The 16959-nt window shown below is 38.3% G+C and overlaps 1 protein-coding gene across 1 annotated transcript in view; it reads right to left on the bottom strand.

Moving 5' to 3' along the window:
- Positions 1–4201: 4201 nt before the first annotated feature.
- The window catches only part of DCP1A (decapping mRNA 1A), a 32159-nt gene continuing 19401 nt past the window's right edge, over positions 4202–16959 (bottom strand). Inside the window, exons 6-10 of the mRNA XM_041463867.1 lie at positions 16628–16747; positions 12592–13347; positions 11842–11907; positions 9604–9822; positions 4202–8147 (exon numbers count right to left, since the gene is read on the bottom strand). Of these exons, the coding sequence (XP_041319801.1) occupies positions 8067–8147; positions 9604–9822; positions 11842–11907; positions 12592–13347; positions 16628–16747 (1242 nt within the window). The 3' untranslated portion in view covers positions 4202–8066. The remainder of the gene's footprint in view (positions 8148–9603; positions 9823–11841; positions 11908–12591; positions 13348–16627; positions 16748–16959) is intronic.

Raw genomic sequence — 16959 nt, 5'->3', positions numbered from 1 at the left:
GTGAGACTTTTTTATGTCTAACATTTAGCCTGCCAGATAAAAACCACATTTTTTGTTGCACACAGTTAAAAGGAACTCAGAGTGATTAGGTTTGGGCTGTTTGATTATATTTAGGGAAGTATTTCTGCTAGCAGTGCAAGAAAATTAGTCTTTAAATCAAAGTTTGCAATGCTAATGTTGCAGTATTTTGGGGTATTTGGATTGGTTTAGTACGACCAGCTAAATATATTATTTACAAAACTATTTAAATTTATAATCTGAGTTTTCACTTGCTGCAATTTCTTCAAATGATGTTAATATGAAATACTTATGTCGTAGGAGTTTGAGGCCTTTGCCTGCATCTGTGCTTGAAGGGCTTACTGAATTCATAGATGTTCCACAGTTACTTCACCATGCTTGCTTTCTCTATTTGATTCTTGACTCAATTCTATGACACTCTTCAAATAAGCTCAGAAATTATTAGTCTCTTTGGTCTTTGTTTAAATGAATATCTGTAGTCAATTAACTGAATGTGACAAAATTAAAAGGATAAAGATATTGATGATAACTCGTGCAAAGTGAAATCTCCCAAAGAGCAGCGCTTTCACAGGGTGTGCACATTTAGAAAGAAGGTGTAAGACAGCTGTAATGACCAAATAAAGCAGGATTTATTTGTGCTGTAATGCATGGGAGTGAAAGTGAAAAAAATCATCTTCAGCCTGACCTCTGCAACACAACAGGGTTTGACTATTCTTTTGAAAGAACAGCTGCATTAGAAGCCCTTCAAGAAGGAAATCGTTCAAGAACAGATGAAATGGATTGATGCTAGAGCATTCTCTCATTATGTACCACCAGCACATCCCTCCACATGCAAAAACAGTGACTTCAGTTAGGCATGGAACAGATTGTTCAGCTCATCTTCAGTAATAACATTATTTAGCTGCTAATGAATTTAAGGAAAAAGAAAAAAGAAAAAACTTCTGATGTCTGTGCAGCACATCACCAGTAATTGTAAGAAATTATATGTACTGCATGAAAACAGCTATAGGAGCAGTAATAAGATCAGGCTTTTTTATCTAAAATGATGTTACAGATAAAGCTACATCACAGGCCTAGTCTCAGGCACTACAGACTGTCAGTCTACATGACTTTCACATATGTCTGTTATGTTAGCAGTTTCCCTCAGACAGCTGTCTTCATATCTGAAGAATATTAATTTATTTCCAAGCCCTTATTAAAAGTACTGCATGTGTTTCTAACCAAACCTTTGGGTCTTCTGTAAAAGCTTCTGTTGTGGCAGGATTTTCCTACTAAACCATTGAAAAGTAGAGCTCTCTCTTTATTTTGGGCATCCTGTGCCTTCCATCCTGAAGATCACATCAGGAGCAGGGCTTGCTATGAACCACACCGGACTCTGTACACATCCAGACCCTGAGGCTTCAACTGCACTCCTGTACCTCAGTTCTTGTGGCGAGTGTAAGACAACAGAAGCTGCCTTTGCAGCAGTTTTGTTACAAGGGAGAGCTGTGTCCCCAGAGGACAGAAGTGAATTTGTTTGATGCTTAGAACATAAACCAGAGAAGGCACTCAGCATCAGCCATAAATCCCAAACCTTCACGAGAACGCTGGATAACCTGCTAAGTCTCTCTGATCCCTCTTCCAAACCACAAGAAGTAGGAGCAGGATGTGCAAGTCATATGCTGTCTATATTAAGACCAACATAGAGTTTTGTTTACAGGAGCCAGGCTGGGTGATCTTTGCTCTGTAGATGCTCTTAAAAGCTTCATAACTTATTTATGAGGAGAAAAGAAGTAAAACTTGTGCGTTTACATCACATCCCTGCGTGTTTCCAAGAAAGGCCTAAGGGCAAGTACTTTCATTTCAGCCAGCATATAAAGCTTATTCTTTTGTGGTTTTATTTCCCAAGGTTGATTTTGTAAAATGAACCTGCTTGAATTTTAAAGAATGGATTCTGGTAGAAATATTTTTAAAGACCTATTTAAAATGAGAGACATAAGGCAACAAGGTATGAGCAGCCTTGTCCTATGTAGCAGACTTTAAACTGTAACGGGAGGCCACCAAGCAAAGACAAAAATTTGGTACTACTGTGATCAATCAACTCCACTGTGCTGCCTCATTACCAGAGGTTAAAAACCCCACAGCAGACCTAAAGAATTAGAGCAAGGAAATCATGCCTACCCAGTCATTTTCTGATCACACCCTGAAATACTCTGAATTCTTACAGGCAATCTGCATTTGAGCTTTGAGAATACCTGAAGACATGCAGCAGTACGGAAACAAAACTGTAACTAAAATTCCTCTGTGCTTCAGGAAATACCTGCACAGGCCACACTTTTCTCTCTACAGTATCCCCTTTCATATTTATATGAATGCTTTTGCTATTCCTTCCCTTGTTTTCTTCTCAGGAATCTCTTATTCAATTGTCCTTTCCCTCTTGTTTTATTGCCAGTGCTCTTTCAAAAATGCAGCAACTGATAAAAATCTCTCTTCACTGCCCTCTTTTCTCAATGCATTTTGAGCCTGATTAGGAGTGTCTTATGAAAAAATTGTTGCATAACTGACAAGGATGAGTTTTACAGCTCATGGCTGTATTTTAAGTTACAGGTCTATCACAGAAGTTTAATTCTAAATTAGTAGGTCAGGCCAAAAAATATATCCCCCAATCAAAATCTAGAAGATGAAAAAAAGCTGATTCACACCTGAAGCTGTGTGAAGTGAAAAAATTCCAGTACTGGGCACTGGAAATATCTTTTGATAACATATATTATAATTTCTAATATTTTGATTAGAAAAATAAACTGATATTTACCTCAGTCATAATAAAGACTATTTAGTAACTTGAAGGCATCCTATTAACAAATGAAAAAAAACTGTATGAATGACAAGTTTCTTACTCTCTATATTACCTTCTGTAGTCAGAAGGAAGTGTAGCTGATCCCTTACCAAACATGAGTCCACTGACTTAAATTAATTTGGCCCATGAACATGAGCTACAACTTCTTATTTCATTCTGTAAGCCTGTAAATGAAATTTGAATTTTAGACAATGAACTTTAGGAAGCCTATTTCCTGATTCTATCTAGTACATCTCCATTGTAGTAGGGATTGGCTTCATTCCGTCATACACTTTCAAAAAACGTGACTGTAGAGCACACAGGATCCAGTGTACAGTGCCTGGTTTAGCTGGAGCTACACAGAGAAATTCAGAAGTATTCTCTTATTCCCAAATTAAAGGACAGCACTTCATGTGAGTAACAGTGAAGAGGAATACCTGGACCAGAGAAGACAAACAGATTAATGGCACTGAGAATGAAAAAAATATTCTTGATATTGACCAGAGAGGCAACACACCTAATACAGAATTTAGATCTAGATTCCAGAATTTAAAGTTTGATTCTAAGCAGTTTTCCACTTTTTTTTTTTCCCCCCCAATTTATATTGCAGTTAATCCATGACATCTGTACCTGTTTTGTATGGCAGTCTTCTATTAGAATAATCTGCTTCTGGACATTGTACAGGAATCAGTCCAAAATGAACCATCAGGACAACCAATGCCATTCTCCAGTGGCCTCCCCTGACATTTGACCTGCCCTGCAATCACCAGCTCCTATGGGCAGTTAGAATGGGAATTAGCATCTAGCTAAGATTTAGGGATTTAGGTCTAAGGTTTTGTTTGATTTCAATATGCACTTCTATGTTTTGCTTCCCTATTTCACTTTGTGAAAATTGGATCAACCAGCTGAATGAGATTGATCAGATATGGTAGGAGGACAACTGCAATTTCCAATGTCTTGGATCAAAGACCAACACTGGACTGAGAACCAAATGCCATGTCTAGATGGATGAAAGGGGATACCATAAAAAAGTGATACAGGAAGGCAGCAAACACAGAGCTGTACTAACAAACCAGTGAAAGTGCAGCTGCATTCTTAATGTGAGAGGCAACTTATCAGTTTACCAAATTCAAAACACAAGGCTGCTGAGAGCAGCAGAGGGCCTTGTAGAAGCTGCTCCCCACTGCCCTTCAAGCAGCCAGGTTGCATTTTCCATGTGGACAAATGCAAACTCCCAGAACAGAGTAAGGAATCTGAGTTTCTTCTCTGGAAGATATTAACCCTAAATAAAAATGGAACCTTCCAGTAGGCTAATACAACTCTATAAATAAAAGGAAACTTCACAAGATTTTAGGAGGTGCTGAAACATTTGTTTTGAAGTTTTATTACAAAAATATATTTGCAAACATACAAAATTTTGGATGAAAAAAATGCTCATTCTTAAACATTTATGCAATAACTTAATAACTGCGAACATACATAGGTGCTATAAAACCCACACCATACCAAAAACGTTAATGATGCAGTATCTACATTTTTTGACTTACAATTATTCAGGTTTCCAGAAATCTTTCCTTGAAGCCCCCCCTTCCCCATGGTCTTCATATTGAAAGAACATGCAAATGGCTACAACTGGTGCATACGCAGAAGTGATAAAACTCAGAAATTACTAAAAGCACATAATGCACATAAAAGAACCTAACTAACCATATGCCCATACACTGAATAGATAAAAATAAATACACCACCAAATCAGAGATACTGCAATTTTTCCAACTGGAAGTGAAAGGAAGATATTGCATCTTAACATTTTCATAACATTGCCAGACAAACATGAGGTGATACATATTGCACACATTCCTCTTGTTAAGATATGCTGTACAAAGCAACCCAAATACCTGGCAAAAAAGGTGGCTGATTTGCTTAGAATACTTTTAAAAACCAAGAAGTCCCAAATTAAAGTTTGCTTTCCAAAACATTGCAGAAATTCTATCAGTGACTACACATGGCATAAATGGATTTCAGAAATAAATCAAAATGAAGCAATTATAAATGCAAGCAAAAATGATACATCCAGCAGCGAGTGTTTAAATATTGAGTACTTATACACAGAATTACACATTTTATATTAAATCAGGATGAATCACTTGACCTTTTTTATCACTCATTCTGCAAATCTTGTTTAATTTGGAAAGATATTCTCCTTCTAAAGTTAATAACTGTTAGGCACCTTTCATATAAACTTTGCATTGTTAAATAACAGATAAAGTCTAACTACAAAACTGAGAATTTTGATTTTCCTGAACATTTCAGCAGCTATAGGTTTTAAAACTGTCTTCGATTAGGGAAAAAGTAAAAACCCAAACTCAAACCTAAAGTAACTTAATGTGAGCCACAAAAAACATGCTTAGATAATAATCAGAGGAGTGTAGTCTGAACTAATAATCTTTTGATTCCCAGAAAGAATAGATAAAATCCCCATTAAGCCAGCATTTAAAAAAACAAAAAAAAACCAACAACTTTAAAATGGTCACAATCATTTTCTGTGATGCCCCAAGGTAACTTGCTACACACTGGTTATGCCTACATGCAGATAACACAAGTCAAGCACTTTAACAAGCTGGTCATTTCAAACTTATACAAAAATTAAAAAAAAATTAGGGAAAAAGGTTTTTAAATACAGAGTCCACATTAAAAAAAAAAAAAATCAGCTTTTACACTGTAATTTAGCTTGTGTTTTACAATGAGCTTTTTTACTAAAGGAGTTGATCTGTTAGAGCCACTCCCTGGCACTTGTCACACCTCTGCACTGGGGGGTTCCTGTGTCTGCTGGCCCCAGGCAGAGGCTGGAACAAACACATGCTGTGAAGTTCAAGGTATAGAGTCTGCTGTGGACTCTGCAATTCTAACTCTGGTTCTCTGCCAGTTCATTTGGAAAGTTTGGGCAGGGAAGTAAACCATCAACCTGTTGCTACAAGGACACTGCAAAACCAAAGAGAACTAAGGATCTGCCAACTGCTTGTTTCCAGCTGCACAGGAACCCTCATAAGGATATTGAAAGTATTATTACTTTTGTATATGGCTGAAGAACTCAAAATACAACTCCTTCCTATCATTTCTACAGATCTTTGGATATGACTGTGTTTAGCAAACAGTACCAACATGCATTATCAGCTTCCAACATCTCTGTTCGTCCAAACCTTTATCAAATCTTTCACTGAAGAAAGCAGAAGCTGTCCATGAGAAGTGAGAAGTTACAGACACCATCTTTGCTAAATCTAGGTAAGAGCCACCCTCTATTTGGCTTAGACTATCCATTTTTGTTCAGAGGAACTGCTCCCTGGTTTGTCCCTTTCAGTGAAACTTTTCCTAAAAAGCCCAACATAAAATCAGTTTAGACCTTGAATCTAACTTGAGTCTCACTGTTCATGTGCATACACAGGATTGTAACTCCAGAATTTATGGAAGAAGTTCCTATCTTCCTTAAGAAGGCTGAGTTTGTATTGCTGAGTTTAGATGCTACCATTAAATCAAATACATTTCTTGATGAATGCACATCAGCATCTTTCCCTGAATCTTGAACCTTTTTCTAACAATACACTATATATTTTAATTGGAAACGCTGAACTCAAAGGCTGAGAAGAGCTTTTCAGAAGGTGGGTAGTGCTAAACAAAATAGATTTTCCAAAAAAAGCTAAGAAAAAAAGCTACAATAGTTCAAATACATAAAAATATTTGAATGTATGTAAATATTTTTTGTATCTAAAACATCCTGATTTGTGAACAAGTCACAATTAAAGCTCAATTACTAGTTTCCAATGAAATGGCCATGCACCTTGACTATGTCAACATTAACTAATCCTTAGGAGACCTACACTTACATATATGTTGTAAGGAGCCAAACAATATTTTTCTTCATATTTCAATAGTGCTTGAGGGAAAAGAATGAAGCAGTGCATCACAACTCACTACAGATTATCTTTTTACTCAGTAACCCAACACTTTTCTACTGAAAAAGCATCTTTTAAAACTACTATTGCCGGAAAATGTTGGGACCTGAACCCAGATTAATTACCTTTGCATGCCTTTAAGAAATAAATACAACCCATGGGTAAACCAACACAGCAGCATAAGAAAGTATAATTAAAACTTTTCTGATTTCAAATGGGAAAGGACCCAGTTAAATTCTGAGTGAATAGTGACTTACTAAATCACATATACAAAGCAGTAACATTTTAATTAGATTAGCTTCAGACTATGAAGTGTACACTAATTATTTGGGGAGAGGGCAACAGAAGAAAAGCATGCATTTGTTTCCCATCTGCATAGCTTTAAACACTGCAGTTCCAACACAACTGAGGAGTGAAAGCCATCTATGGTGTGGTCCATCCTTAAGCTAAACGGAAACAAAAATGTTTAAATTTTATCAAACACTGCTGAACAGGAAGAGAGTCTTCCAGTGGTGGTCTCCTAACTATAAATTTAAAATGAGAACTTCAACATGCAACTCATTTGCTGCTTAAAAAAAAAAGTACAAATCACTGAGGATTTTGCGTATTTCAAATTTTGCCTCTTTAGAGAAAATGGTCTTACCCACTTGGGTGTTTTATGTCAGTAACATAAAACAGAAACAAATAAGATTAATGAAATATTGCAAGGATGAATTTACATGCATTAGCTAGAGACTGCCAATGAACTGAGCTAATCACATTTTTAGACTTTTCGTTAAAGATTTAGCTCCAATGGCCTGGCTTCCAGACCCTTTCCCTCCCCACACCTACCAGCTTAATCACAAGGCATTTTGCTCTCATTTTCCTTAGTCCTTCAAAATGGAACTAAGTTCCCACCACTGAATTTGGTTCTGGTGTGCTGTAGTGTATTATAGTGTGCATTTGCTGGTTGAAATAGTTTTGAGTCTGTAATCCTTGAACAATGAATACAGCCAGGAATGAGAGCCAGAGCAAACATTTGCACATTCACTTAATGCTAATGAGAGCTCAAATGCAACTTAAGTCCCCTCCCCAATAAAAAAAAGGTTTGCTGGTGATGATCACAGTGAAAACCTAGATCATTCTGAGAACATTACTTTCATAAGTATTTAAGGAATAATCTTTCCTAACAGGTTCAAATTCAAGACATTGAAAACTAAATGTTCTTTTACAAAAATATTAGTTTTATAGATGAGGCATAATTGTTTCTAAAATGAACATATTTTAAGTAGATTCAGCTTCAATTATAGCTTAATGTTGTCTGTACTCTTGGTGAGGACTTGCAAGTAGACTTCATGGATAGTGCTGAGAAAACGAGAATCATTCTGCAGGATAAACAGAAACAAATGAGAAACATTAGTGAAAAGATGCCAAAAGAAGTTTAATTTAATGTCACTTTAGTTGTGATAAGGCTTCCTTGCAGCTGGCAAGGGAAGGAGCTGTGTGCCTGCACAGAAAGTGCTTTTGGAACACAGGCTGTGAACCATGAATCTGGGCAGCAGCTGAAGGCATCACCAGGCACTCTGGATGCTCAGACACACAGACAGGGTCACTGTGTCAGCCTGGCCACATTTTGCTTCCCTCCAGAGCCCAAACCATAGTCTTAGGCACAAAGAATCCCATTTTGTGTACAGCTCCCAGATCAAGTCTGCCTGACTGTCAGATGTGATGCTGTTTGCCAGGCAGAGCAGCCTGAATGGGGATGCAAAGAATTCCCAAGTCAAAGCATGACTGGGAAGTGAATTGGTTTCATCTATGGACAATATTTACAGATATTCTTGAGTCTAATTTCTTCAAATGACAAGTTACAAAACTGGTATATCATCAGCTTGAGAGTGTAACACTCTCTTGACAAGTCCTGAACAGCAATTGGTATCATGCTTAGAGTGCTGTGTGAGTACTCCCATGCTGCAGGATGTGTCTATTTTGGTCTTCATTCAGCTCTCTCTCTCTCTGTAAAGACTGGAGACAAATATCCCTGTCAGATCTCTAAAATCACCACTCAGAATATCAGCAGGTGAGCTCAGTTCCAAGATTAGTTTAAGTCTTTAATTAGAAAACCCATACACACCAGTAGAAGAAAAGGTTATGTAAAATGGAACAGATAAATCAGGCAACCTAATGATGGGATCTGGTAATGACCTTTTTGGTCCTAACAACTTGGTCACTGGGAAGATGCTGTTTGTTATTTTTACACTTGTATTTTGGGTATAAGCTCTACTAGCACCAGTATGGAGTGAGCAAGAGAATCCTGAGCTAAGAAATAACTGTCATTCATGGCAACTTCACCATGACATTAGAGGTCAAAATCATCTTAATGCACAGCTGCTCCCAACATCACAGATTTAATTAAACAGAACTTTTTAGTCCCTAAAAATAGCAGAGCTAAAACTTGGCAATTTCCATTTCAAAGAAACACACTAAAAGTAAAGATGAGGAAAGGTTCTAGGGAACTGAAAACAGGAAATCCTTCCTTGAGGAAGTGGAACACTTCAAAAGACAGCAAAATCAACTCCCACCCCATACCAGCTTCTACTACTGCAAGTTATTCCTCACTTGTCTACAAATTCATATGGATGTGAAAGGACACACCAACCAAAAGGAGCAAGCTGTGCCATACTCTGTGTACAGTGTGGAGTAATCTGCCCCTTCCAACAGAAAAGAACATCTTTTGTAATCTTTCAGGGCAAAAGGAGTTACAGGGGTACAGAATTTGTCAGCGCTGCCTTCTGTGCTTGGAACCCCATCCCTCAGAAACTCTGAGCTCTGTATAGACACTACCTTTATTAGATGTATCAGTGCTTCTTGAAGCTGAGACCTACTGAGAACAGTAGGAGGTGTAGTCTGAATTTCTGTTGTTCCAAGTGTTAAAGGCGAAGAAGAACTGGCTTTATTCTCCACTTCAGTAACTTTTGTAGCTGATTGCTGAAACACACTTGGAGACAAGAGCACTGAAGGTGTTACTGTCGTTGTGGCTGTAACAAACTGTGGAGGTGCAACCTGTAAAAACAGAAAATTAATAAGCACTGTGTTCAGTAAGAGGGAATGACGCTGTAAAGGCTGGAGAGATAAGCATAAAGCAAATGAAATAAATTGCAGCCACAATTATTCAGTCAGATATTGCAGAATAGCTGCTCTTAATCAAGAAATATCTACCTATGAAGATCAGTATTAGTACCAATAGTACTTCTCATTTTCAGAGCTGAAGAAGGTAGCAGCCTTAAATATTCTTGTATGCAGACTCCTTCCTACTCATGTGGTTGCTACCTTCCAGAATTTTTAGAAGAGAACACATACAAGGAAAGTTGAGCTTTTCACCTAAGAAACCAAAGGAGCCTGTAGCTGTGTGCAAATTATTTTTCGTCAGAGTTTTCAGAAAGATCAGTCCTGCTTCCGGCACCCCCCCAATTCTATGGTCTCCCACAAATACTTTACTTCAAATTTGAAGTGCATCTCAAACGTATTTAAAGAAACTGCTGAATTATAACTAAAGCATTGGAATACACTGAAATATTCTTGTTCTGTTTTCCCTTGGGGAGATGTAGGATGGAAATATTTTGAGGACCATCTTCCCAGCTCATCATTCCACAGGTCTGTCTCCATTTTGCTACAAAAATGCACAAACTGCCTTTACTACTTTTTCTTTTAAACATAAATTGCACATTTATAGGACTATTACATTTGCATCAACTGGACAAAAATAAACATCCTCTTTGAGTAACTCTGCCATCTCCTGATAACTGCAATTGCTACTCAGGCTGATAATCTGTGTCTTGCTCAGGCTTCCAGGATGACCAATGTGATGAAAAAAAAAGAAAATAAATAAGCCCATCTCATTCCAAAGAAAAGCAACACTAAATTTGTAAAGACATTTGATATGTCAGCAGAAAGAGATGCCCTTGGATAACCAACAAACTTCAGAGGAAAAAGCCCTCCAAAGCCATCTAAAGTTAATGTGTATAAAATAACATCAACAACAGCAGAACTAGAAAATTGATCTTCTTGTAGTCAAAACTGTGAAGACTCACAGCGTGGGATTTCAGCTGAAGACAATGTGTTTAAACTGACAGTTTACTATACAACATGCACATGCTTCTTAAAATTCCCAAATCCATATAAAAATGCTTTTAATTAGGTAATTATTTACTAACTGGGTCATGAACAGACTGTAGAGCTTATTTTATAGCAGCCCAGTAGCTAAAACAGCATCTTACTTCAAGTAGGGCCATTTTTTTTGCCTTCACAATCAGACCTGGGCATGCTACTAAAGCTGCTTTCATGGAGAGCAAGTTTGACAAGAATGAGGCAAGAGATCTGAAAAAGGAGTGGGTGCATAAGGGAAAAGCAGAAATAAAATACAGATGGTGTCCTAAAATGAATACATAACAAAAAGGTAATTAAAACCAGCTCTTGAACACTTGACTATTATCAAGTTATTTTGTAACTGTAACCCGAAACTTAATATTGACATTATTTTAAACTGTTATTCAAGGCAGTTCTAAGAAGTTAAAACCTGCTTTTAGCTCGCTAAAATTTGCTATCACAAATTTTGCAGTAGCAATTACTGGTTATTCTTTTTCTCCATCTTCTTTTTTTTCTGCTTTGTATCAGTTCATAAGATACAAGGTTTCTCAAGAAAACTGAGACACAGCAAGGCAAGGATTGCATTTTAAGCCTCTGGGGTGCTTAAGGTTGGGCCAAAGCTAATGTACCCTACTACAATACTATGGCATTAGTACTCCTGCTTGCAACATAAAAAATCCCAGTTCAAATGGTGCAAATTCAGTGCAGGGCTGCAAATCCAAAATGTGTTTTCATTTCTGCATTAGAGCCAACAGTAAGAGTGACTGTACAAGAGCAGTGCATTGACAGCAACTCCCCCTTCCTCCAGTACTGTTTCATAACAGCTCCTTCAATATGGGCAGTGACTATTTGAGATATCAACTGGGTGCTGCAGCTGGGTTCCTTCCCCCTAAGAAAACCTCTGAGACTGATTAGCAGAGGTACTTATCCACTTACTTGACTTGCTTTAGACAAAGTTTTCGGCTGTGGAAATACTTCTGCTTCCTTGTTTTGTTGAACATTCTGAGTTAAGAAAAAAAAAAAAAAAGCAAAATTCACAGGTTACCATCCACAGCTCAGTTTCCAGAGGTGGTTCTCTGTTTTTAAGAAAGCCACAAAAATGCAAATTTCAAGATTTTAGATACAATTCAATCAATTTTGTAAAACTGATATAATCAATGGGAAGCTGGAAAAAGAGAAAAATCCGAATTGATGTTTTATGCTTTCAATATTATGGCAAACCTATAAAGCCATATCTCCATGTAGCCCATAGGTACCCATAGAAGAAGTGGGCCAAAACGTAAGGAGTACAAAACACTCAAAGCAAAATAATCAGAAAAAGGCAATGTTAATTGTATTGTAGACTTCCACACATCATCTCTCATCACAGTGCTTCAGCCCGCAACCTTCCATCCATTCTCAGATCCCCAGCTCTGAGCAGTACTTTTCTGACACAAGATGCAATCTTTAGGACTTATTCACCCACTAACAGCAGCAGTTTGAAACACCTCTCCTTAGAGACAGGTCTGTCACTGACAGTAGATGCTAATGATACAAAACTAATGGAACTGGATTTCTAATTTCAATCAATACCACACAGTGCAAATCCTCCATTATTTTCAAATGGCTAATATATAACAGCACAATTTTCAAGGGAAAAAACACAAGTAGTCTAAAGCTTCATGGATATCAAAGCCCACAGAATACCTGAAGGGGAGAGATTATCTTGCTGTTCAAGGCTGATGGCTTACTGTGAGATTCTTTGAAGCTTTCTGGTGTTGCAAGTTGGCCAACCGAGGCAGAGATGTTTGGTGTTAAGGGACTCTTAGTGAGAGACTGCTGCTGTGTTTGGTCATGCTGTGGGGTCAACCTGAGTTTCTGGAGAAGATCAACACTTGTATGAGATGCATTTGAGACAGTCCCTGTGTTTGCTGCAGTCAAGGGTGCTATGAGCTGGCTTTGGCCAGCCATTAGATTCTGTGGAGCGTGGTTCACTTCAGATGGCGGCTGATTCACCAGTGGGGATATGGGCTTGGCAGCTTGCTGCATAACTTGCATTATACTGTTGCTTTGTTTGAGGCCAGGAAGCATCTGAGCAGGGGCAGCTTCCATTGTCGAGGCTGAATTAAGAACAGGGCTTAAACGAACTGAATAGCTTGAAGCGTTTTTCAGATCAGGCTGGGAAACTGAAGCTGGAGGTATTATCATAGGTGTCAAACAGTCCTGCTGGCTGGCACTGGGCTTAACGCTCGGACTTTCACATTTCCCCAGGGATTGTTGCATTACTGGTGACTGGTCAAAGGAAAAAGGCAAAAGCAAACTGTGCTGCTCTCTGGCAGATGCCTCTGTCTGCAGCTTCTCCATTCTCTCTGGAGTGGGATATGGAGCTGCAGGCTGTTCCTTTTGGACAGAGGTTCCAAACAGTTCCTCCAAAGTCAGATGCTTCTGCCTTGACTGAAATGGCTAAAAAGAAAGGAGAAGAAAATTTCAGTTTAGAACTAGACACAGCACTGTGCAGCTCACACAGTCTATTATATTTTCAAGGAAGTTAGGAGAGACAACTAGGTCAAATGCATGTAGAATACAGTTTGGATACCAAGGGTGCCCTATTCATAGGAATTTTAAAATTAATTTAATTTGTGAGGAACATCCTGGCTGTGTATGGCTTTTCCTTATGGCCATCTCAGGACAGTCTCCACAGTAGCAGTCAGGAAGGGGGATGGCTATGGATTCTGTCAGGAACATGGCACCTGCTATCATGCATCAGCCCTAACTACACAAGGCACTTTAGGGAAGTGGAGGGAAAAACATACATGTTGGAAAAATCCTCAGAGAATTTACAGAATTGGAAATAGTTAAAAATGCTCTTAAAGATGGGAAAGGAACATGAAATGCAGAAACTGCACAACTGAACTAGCAATACATGCCTAGACAGTTTTCCTAGCCCTAGTGCAGTAGATGTTACAACAGGTAAGAGAATTTCTATAAACCTAAATATGTATCTCCTTGAAAAGTGTGTTATATGTACACAGATACATCTACCAGCCCTTTAGTCTCTCCCAAAAAATTACATCTAGCCTACACCACTGATATTGTTAGAAAAACATGGTTTTAAGAATATATTTTGCTGAAAATATTTTAAAATGTGTTTCAGTAAAGAGAAAAGAAACAGCTATTAACACCAGTGATCTCAAAATTTTCTTTTTTTTTTTTTTTTTTGAGGTTGCACAGAATCAGAAGTTATGTAAAACAGCTGGACTGAAATACAACATTCTGTTCAGAAGACTGAATGGCCTGAAGCACAATTCCAGTGTTATTCTGATGGTATGTCTAAACAAAGATGCTACTTCACAATGACAACCACTGCACCATGACATTGCTCTGCTGGCTTTGATTTCCCCAGCACAGAGAACAGGACAGCACAGCAGCCAAGGCACAGCAGCACAGGTGCCACAAATAGCCCAACAAGAGCCCCTTGAGCTTGAAGTCACACTGTCTTTTACCCAGGTTCCTCATCTCTACTGTCACTGTTATTCAATTTTAGCTAGTTAAAGACAGGTACCCTTTCATTTTGGGGCTGAGACATGCTTTAGTTTATAAATCTTGTTAGTTATGTTAGGAATATTTTCCTAGAAAGTTGTTCTTACTTTTTTCCACTGATTCTACTGTTCTGGAGACCCATCCTTCAACCATAAAGATTCCATTAAGAGAAAAATCACTGTTCCAGATCATTTCAAACTCAGCTGTTCACTTCAGTATAGTTAATTGACCAGCCTTCCTTTATTAATACATTACAATAGTCAAGTAATAAACTGAAATCTCTACCATGCCCTGATCCAAGTCAGACTGGACAGTCTCAAACATCAAGTTACTTTCCAGCATGGAGTATAAAACACCTCTTTTGCTTGTCTGGCTGAGGTGTACCTTGAGCATTTCATCAACCCAGTGTGTTTATGAAGACCTTTATCACAAGAGGCTGCATAAAGGCCACAAGATCACTTTATTTCACAGAAATAGAATGCTGCTGCTCAGAGGGTTTCTCCAGAAATGATTTCAGATAAATTAAGCTTTGTAGTCCCAGCTCTGCTTATCCATGGTTCAATACCAGTGGTCTGGTTCAGTTTTGCAGACTGCTGGCACAGAAGCATTTCATGATACAAATTATTTTAATTTTGAATTGCTAAGATACAACACTTAACTACACAATATCATACAGGAGACATTTATTTTTATTCCCAAATGTGTGGTATCTTTACCATGAAATGAAGTTAATCAACATGCAAGTGTGACATTTTGGAGGGAATTTAGCAATCTCACTGTACTTATCATATGCACACTATTTTTTTATTTCAATGGCCATCTGTTTTAATTAGATGAAAAATGTATATTTTTATAGTTGAAACAGAATGTTTTTCCAGTAGTCTCTCAGTTGTCCATGTTACTAAAAATGTGACTCAGAACCAACACATTTGAGATATATTTGAACCCAGTTAACTGGCTTTATAGAACTATCACTTATGTTACCCAATTAATCTTTTCCAATACCTCTGCAGTACTATTTTAAATAGCACAACAGAAGTAAAAATATGACATTTTACATGTTCTACTTTAATTACTTCAGAGCAATTTGTTAGAATCTTATCTTTCCAGTTTTTCCTTTACTAGTTGATTGGTTCCTGTTCTGCAATTCCATGCACTGTCAGGTGGAGCATTTCAGCTGATTTTGGACAGTCTACATGGAATGACCCAAAGAAAATATGTGCTTTGAAAGCAAAGCCTCAGGCAGCCCTGGTGCCAGGTCTCCAGACATGGCATGCAGCAAACAGAGCTGGCTGCCAGGGGTCACTCCATCATTGACCCAAAAACAGAGGACCTGCTCAGGGGCTGGAAGGGCTGGGATAGAAATAATCCCAGCAAACTTCCCCCCCTCATTTTAGTTCATTAACTGTTACTACCCTACCCCTAAATCAGTTTCCTGCCCGCCAGCCCCAGCTCTAACCTAAACTAGGAACTACAATTACTCCTCCAAACTGTGTATTTTATTTACAAGTACTAAGTGCCACATTTGCCCACATTTTCCTAGGGAATTCCACTTCTCGGGCACAGTGATTCATCGCATCAGAAGCACCCCAGTGAAGCACGGCAGGGAGAGGAGTTTTCCATGGGGCACTTCCGAGGAGCACCAGCAGTGTCTGTCCCGTGCCCACTGGGTGGCACTGCAAGCAGGCCCACGGCACCTCCTTGCTACAGGCAATTCAGGTACTGCACTGTTCACTTACTTTTTTCTCTAAATTTATCTCTACAAAGTCTTGTGTGAAGCCCCAGCTTCCTTGTGCAGGACCACAGCTGTGGCTCTGAAGCACAGACAACCCTTCAGTAAATGTCTGAGACAGAAGACCAGGGCTTGAGTTCCTGAGTGAAAGACCTGACCACCAGGCATGGTCAGCTGTTCTTGCTTCCTGTCTGTCCAAGTAATCCCACACATTATCACAGACTGACTTCTTCTAGAAGCCAAGATGGCCCATTTAAACATGGATATTCACATTAGTGTGGACACAGCCTCTTATTTTTAAAATGCTAAATCAAAAGACAGAACTTAGGATTCTAAAAGTCTTCAAACTCATTTTTTAGAGATAATACATTGGGCAAACACTGAAAGCATCTTAAGAAAAAAAATCAATTTTACCAAAACAAAGTACTACATGAAAAAAAAACCCCTCAATTAGGGTTGGATGAAACATACCTGCTCTTGCACTTGTAATGAAGGTTTCGGTTCTGAAGGCTCTGTGCTTTCTGGCTTTGGAGGATTTGAATTCTGTTGCATTCCAGAACTCGATACAATACTTAGGTCACTAATCTGATTCTGAGGAGGGGAAAAAAATGAAAAAAAAAATTAATATCAATACATGAGTTTCAGTCTACATTTACCCACTATACAGTCCTGTTTACATGACACTTGGGACTGAAATACGGATGATGTACAAAGCACTGATTTTTGTAAGACACAGTGGAATTCACAAATCTTAGGAAATAAAAATCATACCAAGACATCCAGAATCTGGTATGCAGTCATAA

Source organism: Pyrgilauda ruficollis, unplaced genomic scaffold, assembly GCF_017590135.1.
Source record: "Pyrgilauda ruficollis isolate IOZ18807 unplaced genomic scaffold, ASM1759013v1 scaffold10, whole genome shotgun sequence".
In the NCBI taxonomy this organism is placed as follows: domain Eukaryota; kingdom Metazoa; phylum Chordata; class Aves; order Passeriformes; family Passeridae; genus Pyrgilauda; species Pyrgilauda ruficollis.
The sequence above is the reverse complement of the archived record's forward strand: the minus strand, read 5'-3'. Positions and strand labels throughout refer to the sequence as shown.